This window comes from Sesamum indicum, linkage group LG3 (assembly GCF_026168435.1).
Source record: "Sesamum indicum cultivar Baizhima isolate 11 linkage group LG3, ASM2616843v1, whole genome shotgun sequence".
In the NCBI taxonomy this organism is placed as follows: domain Eukaryota; kingdom Viridiplantae; phylum Streptophyta; class Magnoliopsida; order Lamiales; family Pedaliaceae; genus Sesamum; species Sesamum indicum.
The window spans coordinates 19,798,721-19,821,869 of record NC_142659.1 but is presented as its reverse complement, the minus strand read 5'-3'; the positions used below and the strand labels follow the sequence as shown (position 1 = coordinate 19,821,869).

The 23,149-nt window shown below is 34.8% G+C and overlaps 3 protein-coding genes across 6 annotated transcripts; 2 read left to right on the top strand and 1 right to left on the bottom strand.

Moving 5' to 3' along the window:
* Positions 1-650: 650 nt before the first annotated feature.
* On the top strand, positions 651-6,342 carry SWI3A (SWITCH/sucrose nonfermenting 3A). Its single transcript, XM_011074797.3, has 7 exons — positions 651-751; positions 878-1,488; positions 3,633-4,226; positions 4,986-5,149; positions 5,241-5,290; positions 5,489-5,652; positions 5,963-6,342. Exons 1-7 carry the CDS (start codon positions 700-702, stop codon positions 6,158-6,160), a joined length of 1,833 nt encoding a protein of 610 aa, XP_011073099.1. The 5' UTR covers positions 651-699; the 3' UTR covers positions 6,161-6,342.
* Positions 6,343-9,471: 3,129 nt separating this feature from the next.
* On the top strand, positions 9,472-15,228 carry RMI1 (recQ-mediated instability protein (DUF1767)). 4 transcript variants are annotated; one of them, XM_088878857.1, is made up of 10 exons: positions 9,472-10,075; positions 10,638-10,808; positions 10,910-11,055; positions 11,522-11,658; positions 11,757-11,930; positions 12,020-12,211; positions 12,287-12,537; positions 13,844-13,954; positions 14,026-14,154; positions 14,928-15,228. In XM_088878857.1, the coding sequence occupies exons 1-10, from the start codon at positions 9,503-9,505 to the stop codon at positions 15,096-15,098; spliced, it is 2,055 nt and encodes a 684-aa protein (XP_088734983.1). In that variant the 5' UTR covers positions 9,472-9,502; the 3' UTR covers positions 15,099-15,228. The 4 variants fall into 4 exon arrangements, with proteins under 4 accessions (XP_088734983.1, XP_088734982.1, XP_088734984.1 ...); XM_088878856.1 differs by having other exon boundaries at positions 12,020-12,220; XM_088878858.1 differs by having other exon boundaries at positions 9,741-10,121; positions 10,679-10,808; positions 12,020-12,220.
* A 43-nt stretch (positions 15,229-15,271) lies between these two features.
* Positions 15,272-17,984, bottom strand: LOC105158154 (11-beta-hydroxysteroid dehydrogenase A). The gene is made up of 6 exons (XM_011074796.3): positions 17,665-17,984; positions 16,997-17,189; positions 16,824-16,909; positions 16,601-16,732; positions 16,346-16,510; positions 15,272-15,963 (listed from the first exon to the last, which is right to left on the bottom strand). The coding sequence occupies exons 1-6, from the start codon at positions 17,845-17,847 to the stop codon at positions 15,673-15,675; spliced, it is 1,050 nt and encodes a 349-aa protein (XP_011073098.1). The 5' UTR covers positions 17,848-17,984; the 3' UTR covers positions 15,272-15,672.
* Positions 17,985-23,149: the final 5,165 nt, after the last annotated feature.

Below are 23,149 nucleotides of genomic sequence, written 5' to 3'. Positions count from 1 at the left end.
TTAATTAATTTAGAAAAACATAGGAAAAGAGAAAGGAATTTAGCCTTATATATTTGTTTTGGGAGAAAACATATCAATTATATGGAAGATTAAAAGTGAAATACTGACAGAAAAGGTTAAGGAGTTAAGAATATCTTATAAAGAAAAATAGGTTGAACTTATTTTTTTTTAAAGAAGTTAATATCATCTTAAACATACTATAAATTACTTAAAAAATTTACTAAACAGATTTGTATAACTTTCAAACTCTCAGACATCTGATAAAATATTTTGAAAATTTATATTTAATCATAGTTATTGATCACGACCATTAAATAATTGTTAGGCATGATTTGCAATGACTCGTAATCATGATAAAATAATTTTTACATTAATTTTTATTTAATCATAATTTCTAATAATTATTTACCATAAGTATAATTCACATCCAATAAAATTACAGCAAATAAATTATGGTCAACCAACCTCTTCTTTTGAATAATTGAATATCATGTTTCATAAAGTATAGTAGTGTAATTTACTGTTTGGTCCTTTTGACACCCAATTGGAGATTTACAATTTAGCCCCTTCCGTCGCCTCCACGGACCACACGCACACCAGCAAATTGTAAGGGTAAAACTGGGATTTGATATCTGCAGTTAAGTAAATCCCCGAGTGCCCAGTTACTACGACTCATTTCTTCGGCCCGTCGTGTTCGCCATGGATAGAAGTTCGCAGGACTTGGAGCTCTACACCATCCCCAGCTACTCCAGTAAGTCCTGATATCACAGCGACCCACTCGATCTGTATGTATGCATGCGTGTGTATCTCTCTGCGTTAGTTATTTTGCCCTAATCCTGATTTCTGACATTTTTTAATGGGTAATTTCGCGAGAAAGGTTGGTTCTCTTGGAATAACATTCACGAAGTGGAGAGGTTTTCACTGAGAGAGTTTTTCGACGGAAGCTCAGTCACCAGGTCACCTAGAATCTACAAGGAGTACAGGGATTTCATCATCTCCAAGTACAGGGAAGACCCTTCGAGGAAACTGACTTTCACCGAGGTGCGGAAGTCACTGGTCGGTGACATTAGCGTTCTCCTTAAAGTTTTCACGTTTTTGGAGAAATGGGGTCTCATTAATTTCAACGTTGCTGATAATAGTGAGAAAAATAGTTATGAGGGAAGTGCCAGGACGGCGTCGTTTGGGGTTGAGGAGGAAGAAGATAATTGGAGGGGTAGGGTGAAGGTGGAAGAAGGAGCCCCATATGGGGTGAGGGTGGTAGCGGCGCCAAATTCTATGAAACCTATAATAGCGCCTCCCCCGCCTCCGTCTGTGGCGGTGGATGGTGGTGGGTTTGTTGGGGAAGTGGGAGAAAGTGGGTTCAAATGGCCGCCGTTGGCTTCGTATTCTGATGTTTATGGGGAGTTGATGCAGCAGGAGAAGAAGAAGGCTTTGGTGTGTGGAAGCTGTAAAGAGAATTGTGATTCGGCCCACTATCAATACACGAAGGTAATGGAGATGGGCCATTTTATTTCCTCTTCTGGTCCCTAAGAGCATTTGACTGTTGATGCGCTTAGTTTTATGGGTTTTTTTATTCTTTTCATTGTGTAGTGGCCTTTTACAGTTTCAAGTGTGAATGTGGTGTTTTTGTATTATTACAAATTGAACGCAGTAACTACATGAGAAGGAATAACTTTCTTGCATGAAATGAAAAATAACTTGACTATGGTGGTATATGTTTCGTTGTAAGTTCCAGAAATTTGATTGGTCATAGCGATTACAAAGCTATTAGCCTACACTGGCTGAAACATGGAATTACTAATTCTTGTATGTGCTTGCTCAATATTTATACTAGAAATAAGCAAAAAAGTGAATTGTATCTTTGAGGGCAACTCATTGTGATTATAATACAACCAGGGATGATAGCTAAAATAGTATTTGACATTCATTTTCTATTTAAGGATTGGTTTGCAACGTTGAGAACAATTGTACTATTCATCCTTCACTAATATTCATTCCAGAATAGAATGATGAATTTTCATTTTCAAAATATGTTAGCAATATAATCAGAAAAGACCAAATAGGATAAGGCTTTTGGTGATATTTGTTCGGTTTGAAGTATGCCTCTCTTCTAAGGTTTGGTTTAATTAGTTTGCACATTTCATTACTGGGAACTTCTAAGTCCATTAATGGGAGTAGGTTAGTCAACTTTCTGAAGATGAGGAATAGGAGAACATCATCCCCAAAAGGAAGACTTACTCTGTATCTCTTGATATATAATGTTGTGATCCCTCATAAAATTATCTGTACTTTAGTCCTTATTTTGAGTACTACATGGAATACCAAGTGAAGTATCCCTAATGAGCCAGTGAACCAAAACCTGTTGTTTAAATGTAAGATACTTTAGTATACCTCGGCCGTGGGGCAGGCAAAGTGGACAAAGTTCCTGATGGGAAGGGATTCTGGATACAGCTTTCACTTTAGTAACAGTATAGATGGCAGGTGGGAAAGCGACCATGCTGTTTGGTACCAGGTACAGAAATCTTTTAAGAACGTCCCCACTCAGCCTGGTGTAAAATGTGGCAAACCATGAAGCAGAATTGTTGCCTTGAGCTCAGGTTCACATTTATTATCGGGCTGTCGAGTCGTGGACATTTATTCCGCTCATAAACAATAAATGGGATTCTCCATGTATATGTGTGTTGATAATGAGCACTTGCAGCACTGCTTTTACTAATTTCTGAGAGCTAATGCATCAGAGTGCACCTCCTCAGCTACAGTTGCATAGCATCGATTCTTGCTCTAACTGAGCATTCTCCTATGAGCACCCTATCCACTACGACTCTCCGTCTCCTAGTTTTGCTTTATATTCTTCATTTAGAACAATAGTGAGCATCCCTATAAGAAATGGAATACAATAAGGTTTGGTTACTTGCCAAATTTTCATTGTACTGACGTTATCTTTTTTTTTTTAAATGGTTCCTTATATTAATTCGAAATCCTCAATTTTTATTTTGGAATTTGAAAGTTCTTTTTCAGATTCTTTTTGTGTGTCAGTGAATTATGGGTACACGGTAGAATATTCTGAAGTATAATCCAGATATCTATAGAGAGAACTCCTCCAGTGAGTTGCTTTTATCTCTCTGTTTTACTATGTACAGATTGGGGGTTAGACACGAGGGATCGAGGAAGACTACACCGAAGCCCTTAAACCTTTTATGTTCTGAATCCTATACGTTGACTAGTGTTGTTGCTCAAATAGCTCTAACCATTCTATTTTCGTAAGGGGTTTGGCTTTATTGTTGACAGGCAGACTTTTACCTTGCTCCAATTTTTCTTGTTTCGAATTAATAATACATCTCTTGATTTTTTAAATCAAATTTTTCTTTCTCCTTTCATGCTTTATTGCTTCTTTTTATTAGTACGGTAACATATATAGCTTTATTATTGCTGTAGTTCTGGAATAAACAGACATGGAATAGTGTCCCTGTAGAGGATCAGTTGATAAAGATATAATTCGCTTTCAAAATCAAATAAAATTTTCACCTTAGATGACAAGTGAAAGAAAAGATGGTTACATGTATCGATCTACTTATTCTTTCAGAGTTATTACCAGATAATGAGTTGTTTATCTTCATCTTTCTATGTATCAGGAAGGGAGCTTTGTTCTTTGTGAGAAGTGCTTCAAAAGTGGTAATTATGATAAGAACAAACTGGCAGATGATTTCAAGTATAAAGATAGTGCGAATCAGGCAGCTGCTTGGACAGATGCAGAAACTCTACTTCTTTTAGAATCTGTTTTAAAGCATGGAGATGATTGGGATCTTGTTGCTAAGAATGTTCAGACAAAAAGTAAACTGGAATGTATCGCAAAGCTTATAGAACTGCCTTTTGGCGATCTTATGCTTGGGGCTGGCAATAGAAAGAGTAGATATCTGGATGTAATTGGTGATATTACTAATTCTAGACAATCAGGGTTAGCTTCTAATGAATCACAAGAATCAGTGAAGGCAGAAGACCCGGGCCCCGAAGTTAAGGATAAGGAACAGAGCCGTGAGCTTACTGATACGGACCAGAGCCCTGAGCTTAAGGATAATGATAACAGCGCTGAGCATAAGGATGAGGATCTCAGCCCTGAGCTTAAGGATGAGGATCAGCAGAAGGGAGATGCCAAAAATGAAGGTCCACCACTGAAAAGATTGCGTACTGGACCAACTTCAGATGTTGGAAATTCTTTGATGAAACAGGTACTTCTTTTAATCTCTGTGGTTCACTATGTTTTTGCTTTACTGCTTATTTGAAAATTCTTATTATTACTTAGTTCTACAGTTTGACTTTTACTAATTTGTAAGCCAACAATATATGGATATTTAAGCATGCACTTTACTGTTCCGGTAAAAGTTCATCTCTTGACCTATAACCACTTCACTGAGATGATGGGGAGATATTTTGTCCAAGTCTTTCATTTAATATTTGTAACTTAGTCTTTGTTGTTTCTACGAGTAATGTTTCCCGGCAACAGTTTGCGTTTTCCTTGATCAGCTGCCTCAAAATCTTGATTACCATTCTCAAAGGATATTAGTTTGTTTCAGACTGAGGAAAATGACATAATCCCTAGAAATTATGTGACGCATAACGTGTAATATCACCTGGAGTCTTATGTGCATCATATATGTAATAGCGACTACAACCTTTTCATGCTACCACCCTCCACTACAAATTGCTACTTGTGTAATCAAGGTTCTCGGCATCACTCATGCTTGATAATGTCTTTGTTCTGTCAATCATATTCTAAACTGAATCAATGAACATTCTAGATGTTATGACTTTCACTAAAAACATCTCGCCATCTCGATATGCAAAATGGTTTACATCAGTGCAAATGGAGCCTTAAGCCACTAGATGTGTGCTAGTAAGATATCAAAAACTTCAATATACCTTTATCAAGTCGGTTGCTATTCTTAGGCTCTATTAAATTTCGACATCTAATGATTCTAATCTTCCAGGTAGCTCGCATCTCAACAATGTTGGGCCCACATGTTACAGCTTCTGCAGCTGATGCTGCTGTTACTGCTCTTTGCTATGAGAACCAGTGTTCAAGAGAAATATTTGACGATGATGATAATTATGTTGACTCAAAAGCATCTCCTGAAACTAGTGATCAAAGGAGGTACTCATCTACTCACTTCAAACCTTACTCCTTGAGTTAATATTTGAATCAAAACGCTAAACGTAGATCACACTTTAACTTTACTCATCAGAGTGGCTGAAGTTGATAATTCAGTAGAAGAGGAAGAGCCCAATCAATCAGGTATAAAGAATATTTTTTATTTATTACTTGTATATTAATGACCCAAAGAGTAAAATAACTTTGTTGTTAGTGTCTCATCTCTTATCATATTTTTCCTCTATGAGCAGCTGACTTCGGGCTTGCATATTGATCTTTATATATCGATTCGATCTGAGCTCTCTTGGGTCACTGAATATTTGATTATAACTCATTCCACAGAAATTCAGGGGATATCCTGTGTAAAGAGTATAATACCACAGAATTTGAGAACAAGGGCTGCAACTGCAACAGCACTTGGTGCTGCTGCTGCAAATGCTAAGTTGTTAGCTGATCAAGAGGAGAGAGAGATAGGACAGTTGGTGGCTACAATGATTGAAGCCCAGGTAGTTTTCTTATTCCTCAGATCGAATATCCAAACCATTAACATTGTGGGATATAAGTTGATAATTATATAGGAGACAAATTTACATGATTCCAGACAGCATGCAATGAATGATCTTCCATTGATAATATATGAGGAATTGAAGCTCCAAAGGAAAAATTGCTCAACAGAAAAACATCAAACTTCAAAACATGGGTTTTCAAGAATTCTGTGTTCTTGTCATATTCCCCGCTTTAGTAGAACGTGATGGACTCTCTTAACTTGCAACACTGGGTTGGTTTTGATTTAAATGTTGGTTCTTTGAAATACAGCTCACTAAATTGCAGCGCAAGCTGAAGTACTTTGATGATCTGGAGCAAATTATGGGGAAGGAACATGCTCAACTCGAGGAACTCGAGGAATCTCTAATAGCGGAGCGAATTAATGTCTTGCAAAGGATATTTTCTGCTGGTATTACCAAACCAAAGGAGCAAACCTCAACGATGCATCAAACTGATGTGGTTCAGTAAAACTAGTTGAGATGTGGTCGTCTCTTGTTGTTTGTATAACTAAGTTCAATCAGTTGCATTAGAAAAGATAAAATTAGGTGAAAAACATTTGAATCTTTTCCATTCATTTAATCTTTAGCTAGACTCCTTTTGCTATTTGAATTATATTAAATTATTAATTCAAGATCAATAGATTAAATGTATCTATATGGTCAATTCTTGTTCCAAGCACCCTCTAATGGATTCAGAACTTTTTTCCCCATCCTAATGTTTATTCCAGTAATAAGACAATGAAAATCCCCACAACATACCACAAGTTAACTATTACTTGAAGTGATGAGCTTTCTTGTCCAATGCCTGAGGTTAGAAGTAGACTGAAAAACAGAAGATAAGATACAACAAATGATGATTCTGCCACAACAATCTCCACCTTTAAACAGCAAGCAGGATTGAGTACAACCACAAACTACACTTACAATTTCTTGCACAGATCATACACAAGCACCGATCTACTGCACATTTTCTACCATCGTTGAGGAAGAGAAAAGTACAACGAGCAGGAAAAAGATAAAGACAGTGTTCATCTATGGTCGACATACATCGGTTTTCACATGAAAATCAACCTAAGCAGATGCAGTATTTCCCTTTGGGACCTGCTGCACAGGTTGCACTCACAAACTTCCCCTCCAACACTTTCTTACATGCAGCAATGCACTCAACAAGCGTGCATGGATTCAGATCAATACCAATGGCACACTCCACCGTGGTCGGAGCAACAAACAAGACCACCGTCAGCATTGCCACGGCCAACACCGCAACCCACTTCTTCTCCACTGCCATAGCTGATCGAAGCTCTTCTTAATTTCACGTCTCCTTTTCTTCTTGTAGGAAATGTACTCTCATGAACCTGACATTTATAGCGACGACGGAGAGTGAGTGTGGTGGTTTAGCTTTCAACTCAGACCACATTTTTAGACTGTTCCAAATAAAAAAACAAACACACACATTTTTAGTATAGCATACAATTTCAGCTTTTGCACTTTATCAAATCATTGGGTAGGAAAAAACAACTGAATAGAACGATTATAGTAACTTTATTCAAGTACAAGAATTGATGCTAAAAGTATATAATATATTACACTAACAATCATTGTTTACTTTTGTTGTGCTACCAGTGTGGAATGCTTGCATGCGTATAATCAGATAGATATGGCGCAATATTTAATAATAAGAATCAATATATTAGAAATGGATCAAGTAAATAATATGAGTGAAAGTGAAGAAAAAATATAATAGTATATTGACAGTTAAAAGATGACGTGGACCATTTGAAATAAACAAGTAATTATATTGGTATAGATATTTAAGGGTATAAGTGGTATTTTAAAATTTAATATTGCGATATCACATTGTGAGTGAGAGGTGACTTTCTTTTTAATATTACTTACTACTGTGGCCCGCAATACTTGCGCGCATATAATCATATAGATACGATATAGATTCTAAAAACACTCAATATATGATAAAAAGCGAATCAAGCTGTTAACGTGAGCAAAAGTGGAGGACAACAAATATAATAGTATATTCACGTTGACCATTTGAAATAAATAACTGTATTGGTACACGTATTTAAATGTATAATTGGTATATTGCAATATAACATTGCAATGTCACAACCCCACTTGTTATGAATGAGAAGTGACTTTGTTTTTTATACTACTAATCACCACGACACGCAATACTTGCTTCCATATAACCAGATGGATACAACACAAAATTTGAAAATCAATACATAATTAAAAACAGATCAAATGACTGACATGATAAATACAATAATTCCTCGATAGTTGCAATAAAATAAGTAATCATATTAGTACAAATATTTAAAATATAATTGATAGTTTAAAATTTAATATTTACGTTATCACCAACCGTTTATTTTTGAGTGAAAAGTGTCTTGTATATATAAGCTGAAACTAAGGAATGTGTGTGTGTGTGTGTGGTAGTTGCGGATACAGGATTTGTTGTTTAATGTCTTGTAATAGCGAACTTTAAAGCTTTAAATCGCACAAAGAGTGGTTTTGGTCTCAATTAGAAATGTACACGTGTGGAGATTCCATATGCGGCCTTTCCACGCGTGCCAATTTAATTCTACTCTTTTTCCCGGCAAAGGGTTGATCAGCTATGTGATCCCCCCACTATACCATGCAATTATTGTCTTTCTATTAAATATATTCACTTACAATTGATCCGCAAAGCACACTTGATGCGTCTGTAAATACAATACAAATGAGTTCATTATATTTAGATTTATTTTTAAAACATAAAATTATATTTTTTTAAAACAATTTAAAATTATACTTGCATTTTTTTTTTTTTTGAAAATTTTCTGTTTATACATGATTTTCTTTCGTTAGGTTTGGAGAAAATTATTGGCGTTAACAAAAGAAAATTTCATTTATTTTATTTTTTTAAGTATCTTCGAAAGTGCTTCTAGATGCTTTATTTTATTTTTTATTTTTTGAAAATTGCTACTTTATTGTCATTATAATATTTTTAAATTTCATTATTTTTAAATTATTTCTAAAATTACATATCTAATGTTGATAATGAAAACTTTAAATAGTCAATAATTTAACAATAATAAAATTTACACTTTAACATATTTAATATTTTAGAATTTCTATATTTTATTTGCTACATTATATAATTGGATTACTCCTAGATCATTAAAAAATATAAATTAAATGGCTACAATTAATTAGTAAAATTATATTTTTTAAATTTAATTATTGTGTATGAAGGAACAATTATAGTACCTAGTGGGATCATTAATAAGTTAAACACTCATTTTTTTATTAATTTTTTTAATTAATAAACTTAAAATATAATAATCAAAAATAAAATTTATTACTTTTTGTGAGAAAGTATTATTATTGACAAAGAACAAGTGCAAATATACATAAAAATAGTATTTTTTTTAATATATGGGGATAAACAATCTTTAAGCTTGTTTTAGAAGTGATTTTTCTCCAAACATATTCAGTTTAGCTGATTTTTAATTTTTTTTACAAACACTACGTACTTTTAATTCTGTTATGACTTTTAATTTTGTCTATAAAAAATTATTTATATAAAGGTAGAAGTTTCCGCAAACTCTCCCTCTCTTAGAATAATTCAACCAAACTCAGCCCATTTATAGCCCACAATAGTGTGATGAAGCCCAATCCATCAAGAGTATGTTGACCCAACAACTTGGAGTAAGTATCACAAGCCCAATAGCCGGTCCATGTTGTTTCCGCTTTCCCTTTTAAAATGCTGAGAAACCAAAACTGGAGGGAAAGTGGGAGCCAACGCAGAAAAATGTCTAGAAGGCGACTCCGTGTAGTATGCTCTTCCGACGAAGAACAGTCGCCGCCGCCACCGCCGCAACAGCAAGAAGAAGAGATAGAGGACATCATCATCGACGATATTGATATCGATTTCCAGACAGTAACTCTCAATTCTTCGAACCCTACCCCCAACAGTAACAATTCCACCACAACCAACACTGAAAGAAATGCAAGCCGCCCCTCTGAACCAATTCCCCTTGATATTTCCGACGAGGAGGAAGAAAATATTAACAGCAATGCTACTAACAATTCCAATTTCGCTAGTGTGAACGGTGATACTAGTTATTTTGAGGTATCAACTTCTCCGGTGAACGGCGTTTTGGAAAGGCTAGGGCTTAGAGTGAAGAGAGAATGGCTGGATTCTTGTTTACATGGCCTTCAGTTGTCAGTCGCGGGGTTTCAGGGATTGGACGATTCAGCAAAGGCCAAGCTTTGCTTCGGGCAGTTCTTGTTCTCGGACATGAACTATTGCGGGGCAGGGGCGCTTCCTCCAAATGTGCACACGTTACATTTGGTCGATCTCAAGGGGCCTTTTGTTTTGCAGGTGAACATAGTGCTGTATTTGAGAGCACCTCTGCCTGGTGCAAAAGGTGCTGCACAATCTGTGTTACTTTTGGGAAGTGTTTGATGAATTGGTATTCTAAGTTAAATATAGTATAAATATCGGATCAAATGGGTTAGAAAGATGTTTTTTACTGCAAACATTGTCGGAGTCAGGTATAAAGAGGTGGGCTTACTTCATATCAAAATGTATGTCGATTTCTGCCAATTCAAGTTTTTATTTCTTCATAGCAAATGATATGCCTTTTAAGATTATATTTTTTGACATGTATAAAATTATTTTGCACTTTTTGGGTACTCTAATTTCATATTACTGATAACACAAGAAGTATTATAGCAGTGCTTTAGGATATAATTTAGTTCAAGTTTTACTATGACCTTTAGTGAAACCTATGTGCTGGTACATTCATAGAATTTACTCTGTAAATAAGGGGGTCTCTAGATGTTATATTAGGTACATGCTGTGTAAGTGCTGGACAACTAGTTTCTAATTGACATGCATAACATCTTTGGAGCTTGTTGCACGTCTGATGAGGATTGTATAGGTGGATGAGATTGTGAATATCAGCTGCCCTCTTCGTGGAAGGTACCAAAATGCTGCATCAGGAATCAAAAGGTGTCTCAAGTTGTCTATGACAGATGGCGTCCAGCGTGTGTTTGGCATGGAATATCGGCCTATCAAAGATCTTGAGGTTCTGGCTCCTGCAGGATTGAAGGTCACAATTCTGTTCACTATGTACATCTGGCTGATTCATGGTCATTGATTAGCTAAGTTGGAGGTGGTAGCAGTTGATTAAGTTTGGGAATATTTATACAGGTAGCTATTTGTAATGTAAATGTTAGGCATGGGTTGTTGTTGCTGGTCCCTGAAGCTCTTGAAGTCTTGGGAGGCACTGTAGAGGAGTTGGAAGCTGCACGGCAGAGGCTTGTTAATGAAATAAATAAGCCACCAAGAGGAAAAAGGTATTTGAGTGGTCCGCTAATAGTCTAATACAATTGCTCTAATTGTTTTATTATCCTAGTTGCAATTGACTCCCTGTAATGTTTTGCATTGGTGAAAGGTAGTCAAATTATTTTACTAGTTGAATTTTTCTGGTATTCTTGTGAAGAAAGATTGGAAAAAAACAGGTGGTATTTGGCACAGAAAAGAGCAGATGCACATTTGAACTGGATTCCTCTGGCTGGATGCTTTTAGTTGCAAGAGCTGCTTCATGTGATTAGGTGCTTTTGGGAAGTACCTTAATAAAAGGAATTTCAATTCCTAGACTTGTGAGCACGTGCTTTTTTGTTCCATATTGCCAATGACCTTTGCTAGGCCGTAAATAGTACTTTGAGATGCTCATTTTTGGAACAGAAGCTAGACTTACATGAAAAGTACTTTTGAGTTAGACATCGTGACTGGGAATAACCCTTAATTACCCTTTGTCAGAAATAGGACAGGAGTAGTTCCTCCTCTGGCATCTAGAGCAACTCTTGCTGCATGGCCATCACGTAATGATCCTGTTCCAGAGAATGCAGACAGCAACACCAGGTCGAATTCAATAAATCAGCAGGCAAGTGGGCAAGGTATGTCAAGTTGTATAGACTTGCAAAGTTAAGTGTTAGATGTTGTCTCATGATATTTAGTTTTGTTATCCTAATTTGTTTACATTCGAGCTCCACAGGAACTGCCGTTGGCATCCATGCCAATGATATCACCACTCAAGCTTTTGCAACTCCAGTCAGTAGGAATAATACTGAGCTTAACATGTCAGCTGCACGTCGGCCACGAGAACATGAAGAAGTTCCAAGTTATACTGATATGCATGCAAGTGCACGTTTAGCAGTTACTGGTCAAGGTTTGTCTATTAAAAAGAGTCATCAAACTTAATCCATATGTTTCTCCGGTACTCAAGATTCCTAATTTGCCTGCGTTTATGCTCTACAGGAACTGCCTTTGGCAGCATTCCTGCTAAAGACAGGCCTAGACAAGACATTGGAATTCCTGTGAGCAGGACTACTGTTGAGCCTAGTACACTGTCTGCAGTGAAGCCACTAGAGTGTGTTACGACTCCACAGCATATCACTGAACCCACAACTGAAGTCATTTCACCTTTAGCTGCAACCAGAATACAAACATGTGATAACTGTATGACTGAATATTTTTCTGTTTCTTTATTCTGTGTTCTTGATTGCTTATGTTTGCTCTTTACAGTGGCCCAACCGAGCATCTCTGCCAATAACATGTCTGAGGATGGTAATGTTCGAGTGAGTAGGGATAATGGCGATCCGGACACGTCATCTGCCATATACATGGATGTTGAGGAAATATCTATAGTAGATGAGTTGGAGCACCATTTTATACTTTCCAGAGATAAAGAAACCCCTTTTACATACTTGGCTACTTTATCAGCGAAATGCGTGACAATTGAGGATGAAGCTTCCATGGTTCGAGGAAAAATAAAGGTATGCCCGATGAATAGGCGTGATTTTATCTTTGGTTTTCACTTCACTACAGCCTAATGCTAATTTGGTTGTATTGTCAAACTCTTCTCTTCTGAAGCCAAGTGTTGCACTTAATGGGATTATGCAGGTAATGGGTATATGCGGTAAACAGAATAAACATGTCGTTCATTGTCTTACTAGCTGCTAAATGGTTGACTGGCATGGCATATCGAAGAGCCTATTCAACTCAAGTCATGGTCTATGTGCTGAGATTTGGTTCACTGAATTCTATGTCTGTGTGAGTTGCATGACTTAGCGGGTATCTGGGTGAGCTTATAAGATCTATAAAACATTTTATAAGATGTTTGACAATTTATTAGATGTTACAAAGTCTGTTCCAAAAAAGGAACTTATAAGATTTAAAATAAAATGTTAAGAAATATATAAGCTCTTTTGTAAAAAGGTAAAGATCTTTTTAACTTATTTTTAAAATTTTAACAAAGTACTTTGATTGAATTAACAGATTGCCATTACTAGCATCTTATTTATCCAAAAATTTCAAGAACTTATTTTGAAATAAGTTCTAACATTTTCTAAATTTTAGAACATCTTGTAAGTTATTATATGATCTTTCAAATAAGTTTAGCTAAATACCCTCTTAGTAATTGTTAAATTGCTCCGTTTGGATAATACCACCTTTTGTCACCCATAATTTTCTCATATTAATGGATATTGTTTTAAGTTTGTTGAGTTTTTAAAATCCTTTTCGTGGATTGCCAGAGAATGAAGTAGGCTGGTCGATTAGTATGGAATATGGATGTAAACAAGAAGTCGAGGCCGATATGTTCCTGTCAAACTCATTTGAATTACTATCAAGTTTGAAAAAATTACTGTTTAGTTTGATTAGTATTTAATCAAGCTCGAAGAGCTTTAGTTGAGCAAGCATGAATGGAATCTGAGAAGTTTAATATTTTAAGTACAATTTATTATTTTCTAAATAATGGAATCAAGCTTGAGTGAAGTTTGGTAGTTTATCAAACAAAAAAATTGTGTTGGTTTGTTAAGTTCAATGAGTCAACTTAAATGAGTTTTAATTGATTGATCTTGAATCGAGTAGTTTAATTCGTTTTTCAGTTCTATTGCCTAGGTCATATTAAGTCTCATGAAGTATGCTAGATATGTATGTTCCTATCAGAATTTCTGGTACTTGCTTACAAGTGCTTATGCATGTTTTATACTCTTGATTTTTTGTGGAATTCTGAGCTGCCTCAATGTCTTGTATTTACACTTTATAATGGATATATTATTACCTGGTACTTTTTTGCAGTGCTTTCTGACTGGCGTTAAGGGGTTTCAATACAAACAAAGGGCTACGTATGAGCTTCGAGTTTATGTCGATGATGGCAGCCTGATCTCAGAGATCCTCATCGATCACAGTGTGAGTAATTCATTGATAAATAACTCTCCTGGATGCCTATTTATAATCAATAACCTGATTTTCCGCTTCAGGTTGTACAGAATGGAATAGGTTATTCTCCTCAGGAAGTTACAAGTGCTCTTACATCTTCAGACACAAAGCGTGTGCGTGAGATGAAGGAAACATTGAAAAAATTCCAGATATTCTTGGTTAATTTTGAGGTACGGATTTCTATATTTTGTCTCCACATCTAACTCTAGATGAGGATCCATTTCAGTTCATTGCCAAGAAACAAACCTTCTAGGTAATAATATATGTGGAGATATATGGGGCTTTTTTGACATATTCTTAACTTCAGATCAACATTTTCGATGAGTTTGATGAACTACAATATCACGAGAGTAATAGGTTCTCAAACCCTTACCCCACACTGTTGACTGCCTTTAGGTCCTATGATTGTAGATTAATCTGATGATCAATTGATTTTTTCAGCTGCGTGTGCTGATGTTGAATTCATTCAACTTTACACGCTGATGTTGCATTTGCTGATGTTGAATTTGATTCATTGGACCTCAAACCTGCTTACTCTTGTTTGGGGGCTTTCTTTAAATATTTCATAGATAAACATTCAGTCCCGTAACTCTTTGGTCCTTGAGCTTCTTTACCTGGTATTCCTACGATTCGAATGTTCATTACATATTTCCTTGAAGTCTAATTAACATTTATCTTACAAAATATAAGGTTGGGGGCTTTCCTTAAATATTTCATAGATAAACATTCAGTCCCGTAACTCTTCGGTCCTTGAGCTTCTTTACCTGGTATTCCTACGATTCGAATGTTCATTACATATTTCCTTGAAGTCTAATTAACATTTATCTTACAAAATATAAGGTTTGTTATTCGCATTAATTGTTTCAGGTGAAAAGTTTTAAATCGATGACAATTTCAGTCTTACAGCCTAACCTTCTTGTACTCTGAATCTTTTGTTTATCAGGGGACAATGCTTGTAGAAATGAATAAATCCTGTCCTGTTCCAATTGCTGTTGAAATGAACCAGGGTTGTCCTGCTTCTGATGCCTGGTTACTCCTCAAGAGGCTTAAATCTTCCAGTGTTGCTCAGCCGCAGAACCAATCTCATCAAAATCCTATTGACCTATCCCCTTAAAGCCAAAAGACTTTTGCGGTGCTCCATGTACTCCGAAACAAAACAAAATCATCAGCTGTAACATAGAGGAGATGTTCCATCAAGACAATGAGAACTATATAAAAGGTCGGGAACTACTTGCACAAAACCACTTTCCATGTTAAAAAATTGCTTCATATTAAAAGACGATCTCATTGACATAAAACTACTTGAGTTGATATTACTTTAATAAGCTTTTCATGGTAGTGCTAAGATTGATATGAGCCTTTTAATATCAGCCCGATTCTTACAACAATAGGGTTCTGACCAAGATATAGTTACACACCGGTGCTAGGGGTGTAATTGTTTCTAGTGTTAAATGCATGGAAGATAGAACTAGAAGGGATCTCTTCTGATGTCCCTATTGAACATTTAGGATTCCAACTTGAAGAAGTTCACCCTGCACTTCTAAAGCACGATTCGTTGATTCTTTAGCAAGAATCTTTACTGTCCGAGCGTGCTATTCAAACTTGTGCTGTCTGGTTCTTATTGATAGTATATACTTCCATTAGAAAGATCCCTGAGACAACCTGTTAGCTGATTGTCTTCTTTAGCATCAGTTGGCTTTAATCTTGGGGGACCGGACAGAATCTGGCCACAAGATGTCCTTGACTCCAGGCAAATCTACCACTTTCTTGCTGATAGCTTCTGTCGCTGGAATTCCTGGTTCAGTGATGGAAAACCAGCGGTTAAACCAGTCTGTTGCTTCAGGCAACATCATCTTGATGAAGAAGGTCGTCCTGAACCAAGGAGGCACTGTCAAGTACTTGTCTCCACGGCACGCACCGTCCACAATTGCCTTTGCACATCGCCCAACCAACTCTATTGGAATAGCACTCATCACAACCTGACAGTAATTATATCTTGTTAACCCAGTTTTTTCCTTTCCACGAAATATTCAACAAATTCTAATAGAAAGCCGTATCTGCTTTCTGGCTAGGTATAAATGAAATATCATTTTCTTTGAAAAATTACATATCATCTTCCTTCCAATGATGGACATCAAAATGGATTTTTCTATTCCGAATTCTATTGCATCTTTGATTGCATTTAATATGTAGTTTATAGTTTGTACATGTCGAAAATATTTTTTTGAAGTAAAATAGATGAAAATGAAACCTGAGCCATGTATATATTAAATGAAACATGGCACACAATAAGATTTGGAGTAAAAGAATCAATCAGCTCATATAATTGAAATAACTTCGGATCCTAAGTTAGGATCTTACATCTCGCATATCTTGATCCACCACCATTTTCCCTTCCTTGTCAAGGAATTTGCCCTTTGTCATCTCCGACTCAACCAATCCTGGAGTGACCAATGTTATCCGAATATCTGATCCAAACTCAGTCCGCAGCGTTTCAAAGAAGCTAACAACTGCAGCTTTACTTGCCTGCAAATAGGTCAGATATATGCTTTAGCATAACAAGATTTCCACAAACAGACAAGCTAAAAGACCAGTGTTCATGAAGTTGATACTAACATTGTAGAAGCTCAGCCGTGGTGCATTCAGCCAACTAGCCGAAGACGCAATTACAACAATCCTGCCTTTTGTCATCCTTAAGTAGGGAGCGGCGAAATAAGTTGCATAAGCCAGACCCCAAAAGTTTATATCCTATGAATGAAAATGCAAACAATTTCTCATCTGCTATATTAAGTTTGAACTCAAAATTATGTACTCTCGGACAACAGGTTGAGTTGATTACCATTGCTGGTGCGAAGTTGGTGACTTGAAATGTGTCCTCAAACATACTTACTGGAGTGACTCCAGCAGCCATCACCAGATGATCCACTGAATTCATAAACCACTCAAGAATTAGCGAACGATTCGGCTAAAGTAGTGGTAAATTTTTAGAGAGATGCCCATATATAAACTTACATCGCCCGAATTGGTTGATGGCTTCTTGAATCAATGTCTTGCAGTCCTCAACTTTGGAGATGTCAGAGGGCACAGGGATAGCACGAGGAGACCCAACCAAATAGGCCCTCTCCGCAACTTCTCGCAGAGCGTTCTCTCTTCTTGCCCCAATCACCAAAAATGCGCCCCTCTTTCCATACTCATATGCTACATGCTTTACAATCAGCCACACCCCCAATATCACCATTTCAGAAGCTAAACAGGAAATTCTCAGCAATGCACAAAACTCAAGTGAAAATACAAAGATTTGCATTTTCAAATACGGGAAAAAATTGCAATTTTATTCTCAGGGGTGAAAATTTTGGTTCTGTCGGAATTCATTTTGATAATTTTGTACTGTAATTCTGCACGTCGAGAACAAAAATCATCAAAATTTACTATAATGGTTAGAAAAATGCACTTGATTAAGCTGGTCATATACACATTACGAGTACTATACGTGTGACAAAATTATTAAAATAAATTCGTAAAACAAATTCAGAACTGCCACTCCAGGACTAAAATCGCAATTTTCCCTTTCGAATAAGTTATATTAGCAAATTTTACAAGCAGCTGGTACTCAATCCGATCAAAGTATAACATGCATGTATTTCTAAATAAAACCAACAATGTAACGAAGTAGTACAAACCTCCCCTATACCGGACGAAGCTCCGGCGATGACGACGACTTTTCCGGCGACATTTTCGCTGAAAATGGAACGCCAGAAGAAGTGGAGAGATTTGAAGCAGAGGTAGGCGGGAAAGAAGACGAAGAATGTGGTAACGGTGAAGATGGGTGCGAAAATGTTGAGGAATGCGTTAACCAAGTCCATGAAGCTGCTGTGCAGAAGAAACACCTGTGATCGGTGGTGGGAAGAGGGATTGGAATTACGTAGAAAATCTGATGCATCAGAGGTTGATGGACTGGAAATACATGGGAGGGGAAAACAAGGAATGTTGAGTGGATTGCATGGGTCGAAACTGACACGTATCTGCGCTTTTCGACAGCTACATATTCCTCATCAGGTGGTGTGTGCATTCAGTGTGCCATGCATGCAAGACAAAATACTAGCTACTGCGAATTCGGGCAATTTCATTTTAATTTTATAAAATATGAAAAGGCCAGAGGATTACGATTACATTATAAATCAACAATCGATATATACAAATTATGACAATTAATTAGTCATTAATAATAATTATACTTGCCTCCTTTAAAATTTAATATAAAATTATATGTAGACTTTTTGTGGCTTAGAAAATTATAATTTGTAACCTGGGCTTTTATGTTAGTTCAACAAATAGATATATATCAGTCAAAATTCGCTGAATTTGTTGATATTATAAAAAAATTAAATAAAAATTTATATTTACCTTTAATTATTGATATTGCTTATGTCGCGATTATGTGACAATTGCATAATAAAGAATTACTGGGTCGATGTAATTGCATTATGCTTGTCTTGCTACATATATATATATATATATATATATATATAAATTGATTAGTTATACTTATTAACTAGATAAACTCATGTATTGCTATATATTTTTCAAGAATTAAATCATAGTAACTAATTAAAATGATTCTTATTAAGTAGATTAGTCATATCATTATTTTTATTAGATGGGTTAGCCACAATATCTCAAATTATTAGTTGATTAAATAAATATGAATTTTTATAATTACAAAAGAAGGGGGGCATTATGCCCTGGGATATAAGCAGTAATAAAAAGGGGCATTAGGCCGTGAGCCCTTGGCCTCGTCCCGTCAATTCTCGATCAATTTTGTAATAGTTGAGCATGGGGTGATAGCCCTTGGTCTTGGGCTAAACGTGTCGCCGCACATGGCCTTGACAACGCTCACCCAACTGCCCATCGTATCAAAAGAAAGAAATAATTATACTATTTTTTATGAGATTTAAAATAATTATATATAAATATTTTATTATTTAAAAAATTATATTTAATATTTTTGAAATTTACTTTTATTTAACAAATAAATCTATTCGTTAGTTAAAATTTATTGAATTTGTTGATATTAACAAAAAATTGAAAGAAAATTAATATTTACTATCGATTGACTTATTACTAACTTATTGCAGGTCAAATAATTTTTTTTAGAACTACCTTATAACGGTGAAGATATACCTCCCCACATGTATTAACACATAAAGATGTATGAGAGTAATTTGATCATAAAAAAAATTTATTTGACTTGCAATAAATCAGTAATGAATCAATCAGGAGTTAATATAATATTTTTTTTAATTAATATCAACAAATTTGGTGAATTTTGAATAGCGAAGGAACTTATTTTTTAAATAAAAATAAATCTCAGGAACGCTAAATTTAATTTTATAAACCACAAGGTGTCTATATTTAATTAGACCAAACCTAGGGGTCCTGACACTGCAAAAAAAAGCTAAATTTGGCACGGATAAGGTTACCGTTTCAAAGACCGTTCCATAATGGAATGGGTATTGGGACTCATGAGGAACGAAAGTGGTTGATGACATCACAATAATAATTTTTTATGTTTTGTGATTTTGGTATGGTAAAACCGTTATCAAAGGTAATCTAAAATAATAGTTACAGTTTCTATTTCCAAAATCGGTCCAAACTTATAACGGTTAATAATTGAAACTTTTTTTGTAACGCATTATTAAAATTAGAGAAGGTCTTGAGTTGACCGTTCCTATATGTGAGACAATTAGTATTGCAAATACAATAGTTGATAAATCTATTCTAAAATGAGGTACAATTTGTGACGGTTTGAGTATGCGGTTGCACAAATATTCTGATAACCGTTCCTAAGTATGAGTTTTACTTAAGACAGATACGTTACAAAGACTGTAACCAATTGAGTTATAAGTTGGAACGATTTGAATGTATTATTAATATTATATTCCCGTTCCAAAAAAGGTACAATGGCTATAATTTAACGGATACAAAACCGTTCCTATGTGGTCCTATAATCGTTATAGATTGTAAATTAACGACTATTTTTAACGGCTAATTATGTATTCTAGTAACCGTTATAAAAATCGTTCCAAATTTTCTTATATATATATATATATATGTTCATCTCTTTCTATTTAATCTCACTATCTTCTTCCATTCTTCATATATTATCTCTATTTCCTCAAATTCTCTCGAATTTTCTTGATTTCTCACTATCTCATCTAATATTTTTATACTCTCGTTTGTCAATCTCTCTCGAATTTTTGTTGATATTTGAAGTTATTTGATCATGTAACAACTTTGCCCTTCATTTGTCAATTGGTTATATTTGTTGTTTATTTCTCAATTAAATTTAAGGTTATAATAATAATATATATATATATATGTGTGTGTAGGACTCATCATGTTAAGACGGTTGAAAAGATGAATATATGAGAAAAACCTGCCTAGAAGGGCGGGTCTTATTCCGGAGTTTGAGGATGATGTTACTGCATGTAGAATGGGCTAAGTCTCAATATGCATATATGGAGGATGAGAAGATTAAGTGTCCTTTCGGAAGTGCAAAAACGAAATTGAGCTTTCTATTGGAAATCAACAAGGAATAGAAACATCCTGAACGACGAATTGTGAATCTGATGATAAATCTGACGAAGATAGCTTTGACGAAAATATTCAAGAAAATCTTTTTAGAAACTATTTATGAAAATAATTTTCAAAAATTAAAATCTTTTTCTAAAATATTTTTTTTGCCCCCCATTTTTTCTTTTTCACTATTTCTGAAAATAATTTTAGTCGATATTTTTGCAAATATTTCTGAAAATATTTTTAGAAATAGTTTTCAGAAATTAAAATATATTTTTACTGAAATAAAAATATTTTCGTGAAATTAAATTATTTTTCCTGAATACATTATTTTTTTTGAAAATATTTTCATAAAATATATTTCATTTTCCAAAAAAATCTGCATAATTTTTTTTACAGAAATTATATTTTTTCATGAAATTAAAATATTTTTCAGAAACTTAAATTTGCATACTATTGTGTAATTTAGGGCATATTGTGTAGTTTTTGTAATTATTGTAATTGTGTCGTTTTTGCAGTTATTGTGTAATTTGGATCATATTGTAATTTTTGTAATTATTATCTAATTGTATAATTTCTGAAAATATTGTGAAATTTAGATTATATTGTGTAATTTTGGTAATTATTGTATAATTGTGTAATTTTTGTAATTTATTGAGAAATTTGTGTAATTATTTAGAAAATTAAAGAACTTAGTAAATATTTTAGGATAATGGTAGTTAATAACATAATAATTACAATAATCATAAAAGTGATGCTAATAATTCCAATAATAATATTATTTACATAATAATATGAATAATCACAAAAGTAGACAAATATTATAAATAATAACATTATTTAGGTAATAATGTCAATAATCATAGAATGAGGCTAATATGTTATTTATATAATAATATCAATAATCACAACCTTTGACTAATTAATATTTTCAATAATATTATTTACATAATATATCAATAATCACAATCTTATGCTAATATTTTCAATAATATTATTATTTACGTAATAATTTCAATAATCACTATATTATAAGGAAAATATTTTCAATAATATTATTATTTACATGATAATATCAGCAATATAACAAAATTAGGGTGATATTTTAAATTAAAAGTTACATAATAATTACAATGATCACAAAAAGAGGATAATATTTTCAATAATTATTAATTATTTAAAAATATATAGTTCTTTCGTGCCCACGTACATACGGACCAAGTAATGCTTTAAGTTTGTTTAGCCCATCAAGTGAATTTTTGCCAGTAGAACTAGTCAAATTTATCTGTTTTTATCTGTCGACAAAAGTAGATAAACTTGAGTAGTACTATAACAAAAAGTTTAGGTGATAGGCTAAAAAAGTTTAAACCAATGCTTGACCCGTTTGTATATATACACAAAGAAACTACACATTTTTTAAATAATCAATGAGTACAATACTCATAAATTCATAAAAAATATTTCCAATGTATAAGAAATAGTATATTCTTTTTAATAATTCTTGACTTAGGGTAATTTTTTCAGCAATTACAAAAATTAATACTTACTATAATTTGTATAGATTATGTCTAGTGGTACACATCCTGTAACACGTGGTCGTGGCTGTGGCCTGCCACTTCCACTAGTGCAGTCTGATGCTTCCTAGAATGGCGAAACAATCTTTTGACCACCCCCATCGCATGGCACGGCTGGACCTTTAGCCACCCTGTAGATTGCAGATGATGCGGGACCATCTGGGGCGGCATCGGTAGCTGAGGAGGCTAGACAGCCGTCTGCCACACTAGCGTTTGATCCTGCCCGTTCGTAGGCTGCTCCAACACCAGCACCACCAGTAGTTCCCCACCATATGCGAGCTAGTATACGGCATCGATGATGAGAGGTAAATTTGTCTATGACTATTTTTTAGTATTATTTTATCTGAAAAATCACTAATTAACATGTCCTTTCATGTTTGTTCGCAAATTCCACGAGCGCATCAATGCAGTGCGAAGACACTTTCGCCACCCTTGGGCATGTTTGAGGCAGATGCTGCCAGAATATCAACATTTTTTATTCGAGCGCATGAATGTAATGTACTTTAAATTAGTTTGGTATTATCTTACAATCTAAATTATTTGATGAATTTTTTATTAATATTTTCTTTAGTTTTCTTATTGTACATGACCTACTGGTGGAACTGTGACTATGAGTCCATGTTCCACATGTGGGTCGGAATATTTCCAGAAGAAGTTCTCCGCCTCCGAGGGAGCTGGTTAAGCTATTTTGGCTGGCCAACGAGGTATGGCTCCAACTCTAGGCATACTTGGCTAATGCGGACTTTCAGGAGGAGTACGCGAAAACCGACCAAGCAAATTGAACTGTTCGTAGATGCTACAAGAAGAAGGTGGATGACAACTGAAGTGGCCCGACGACAGTTAAGTGGTGGTAAGTAGCTTAGTAATTTTATTTATTTTTTTTTAAAAATAATTTTGGGGTAAAGTTCTAATAATTTTATTTATTTTGCAGGAGACGTCCAGAAGCTAATGGAGGATAATCAACCTTAGCCCATGGTCGAGAACCATGATACCCGTGCCGAACCGGAGGCTTCGG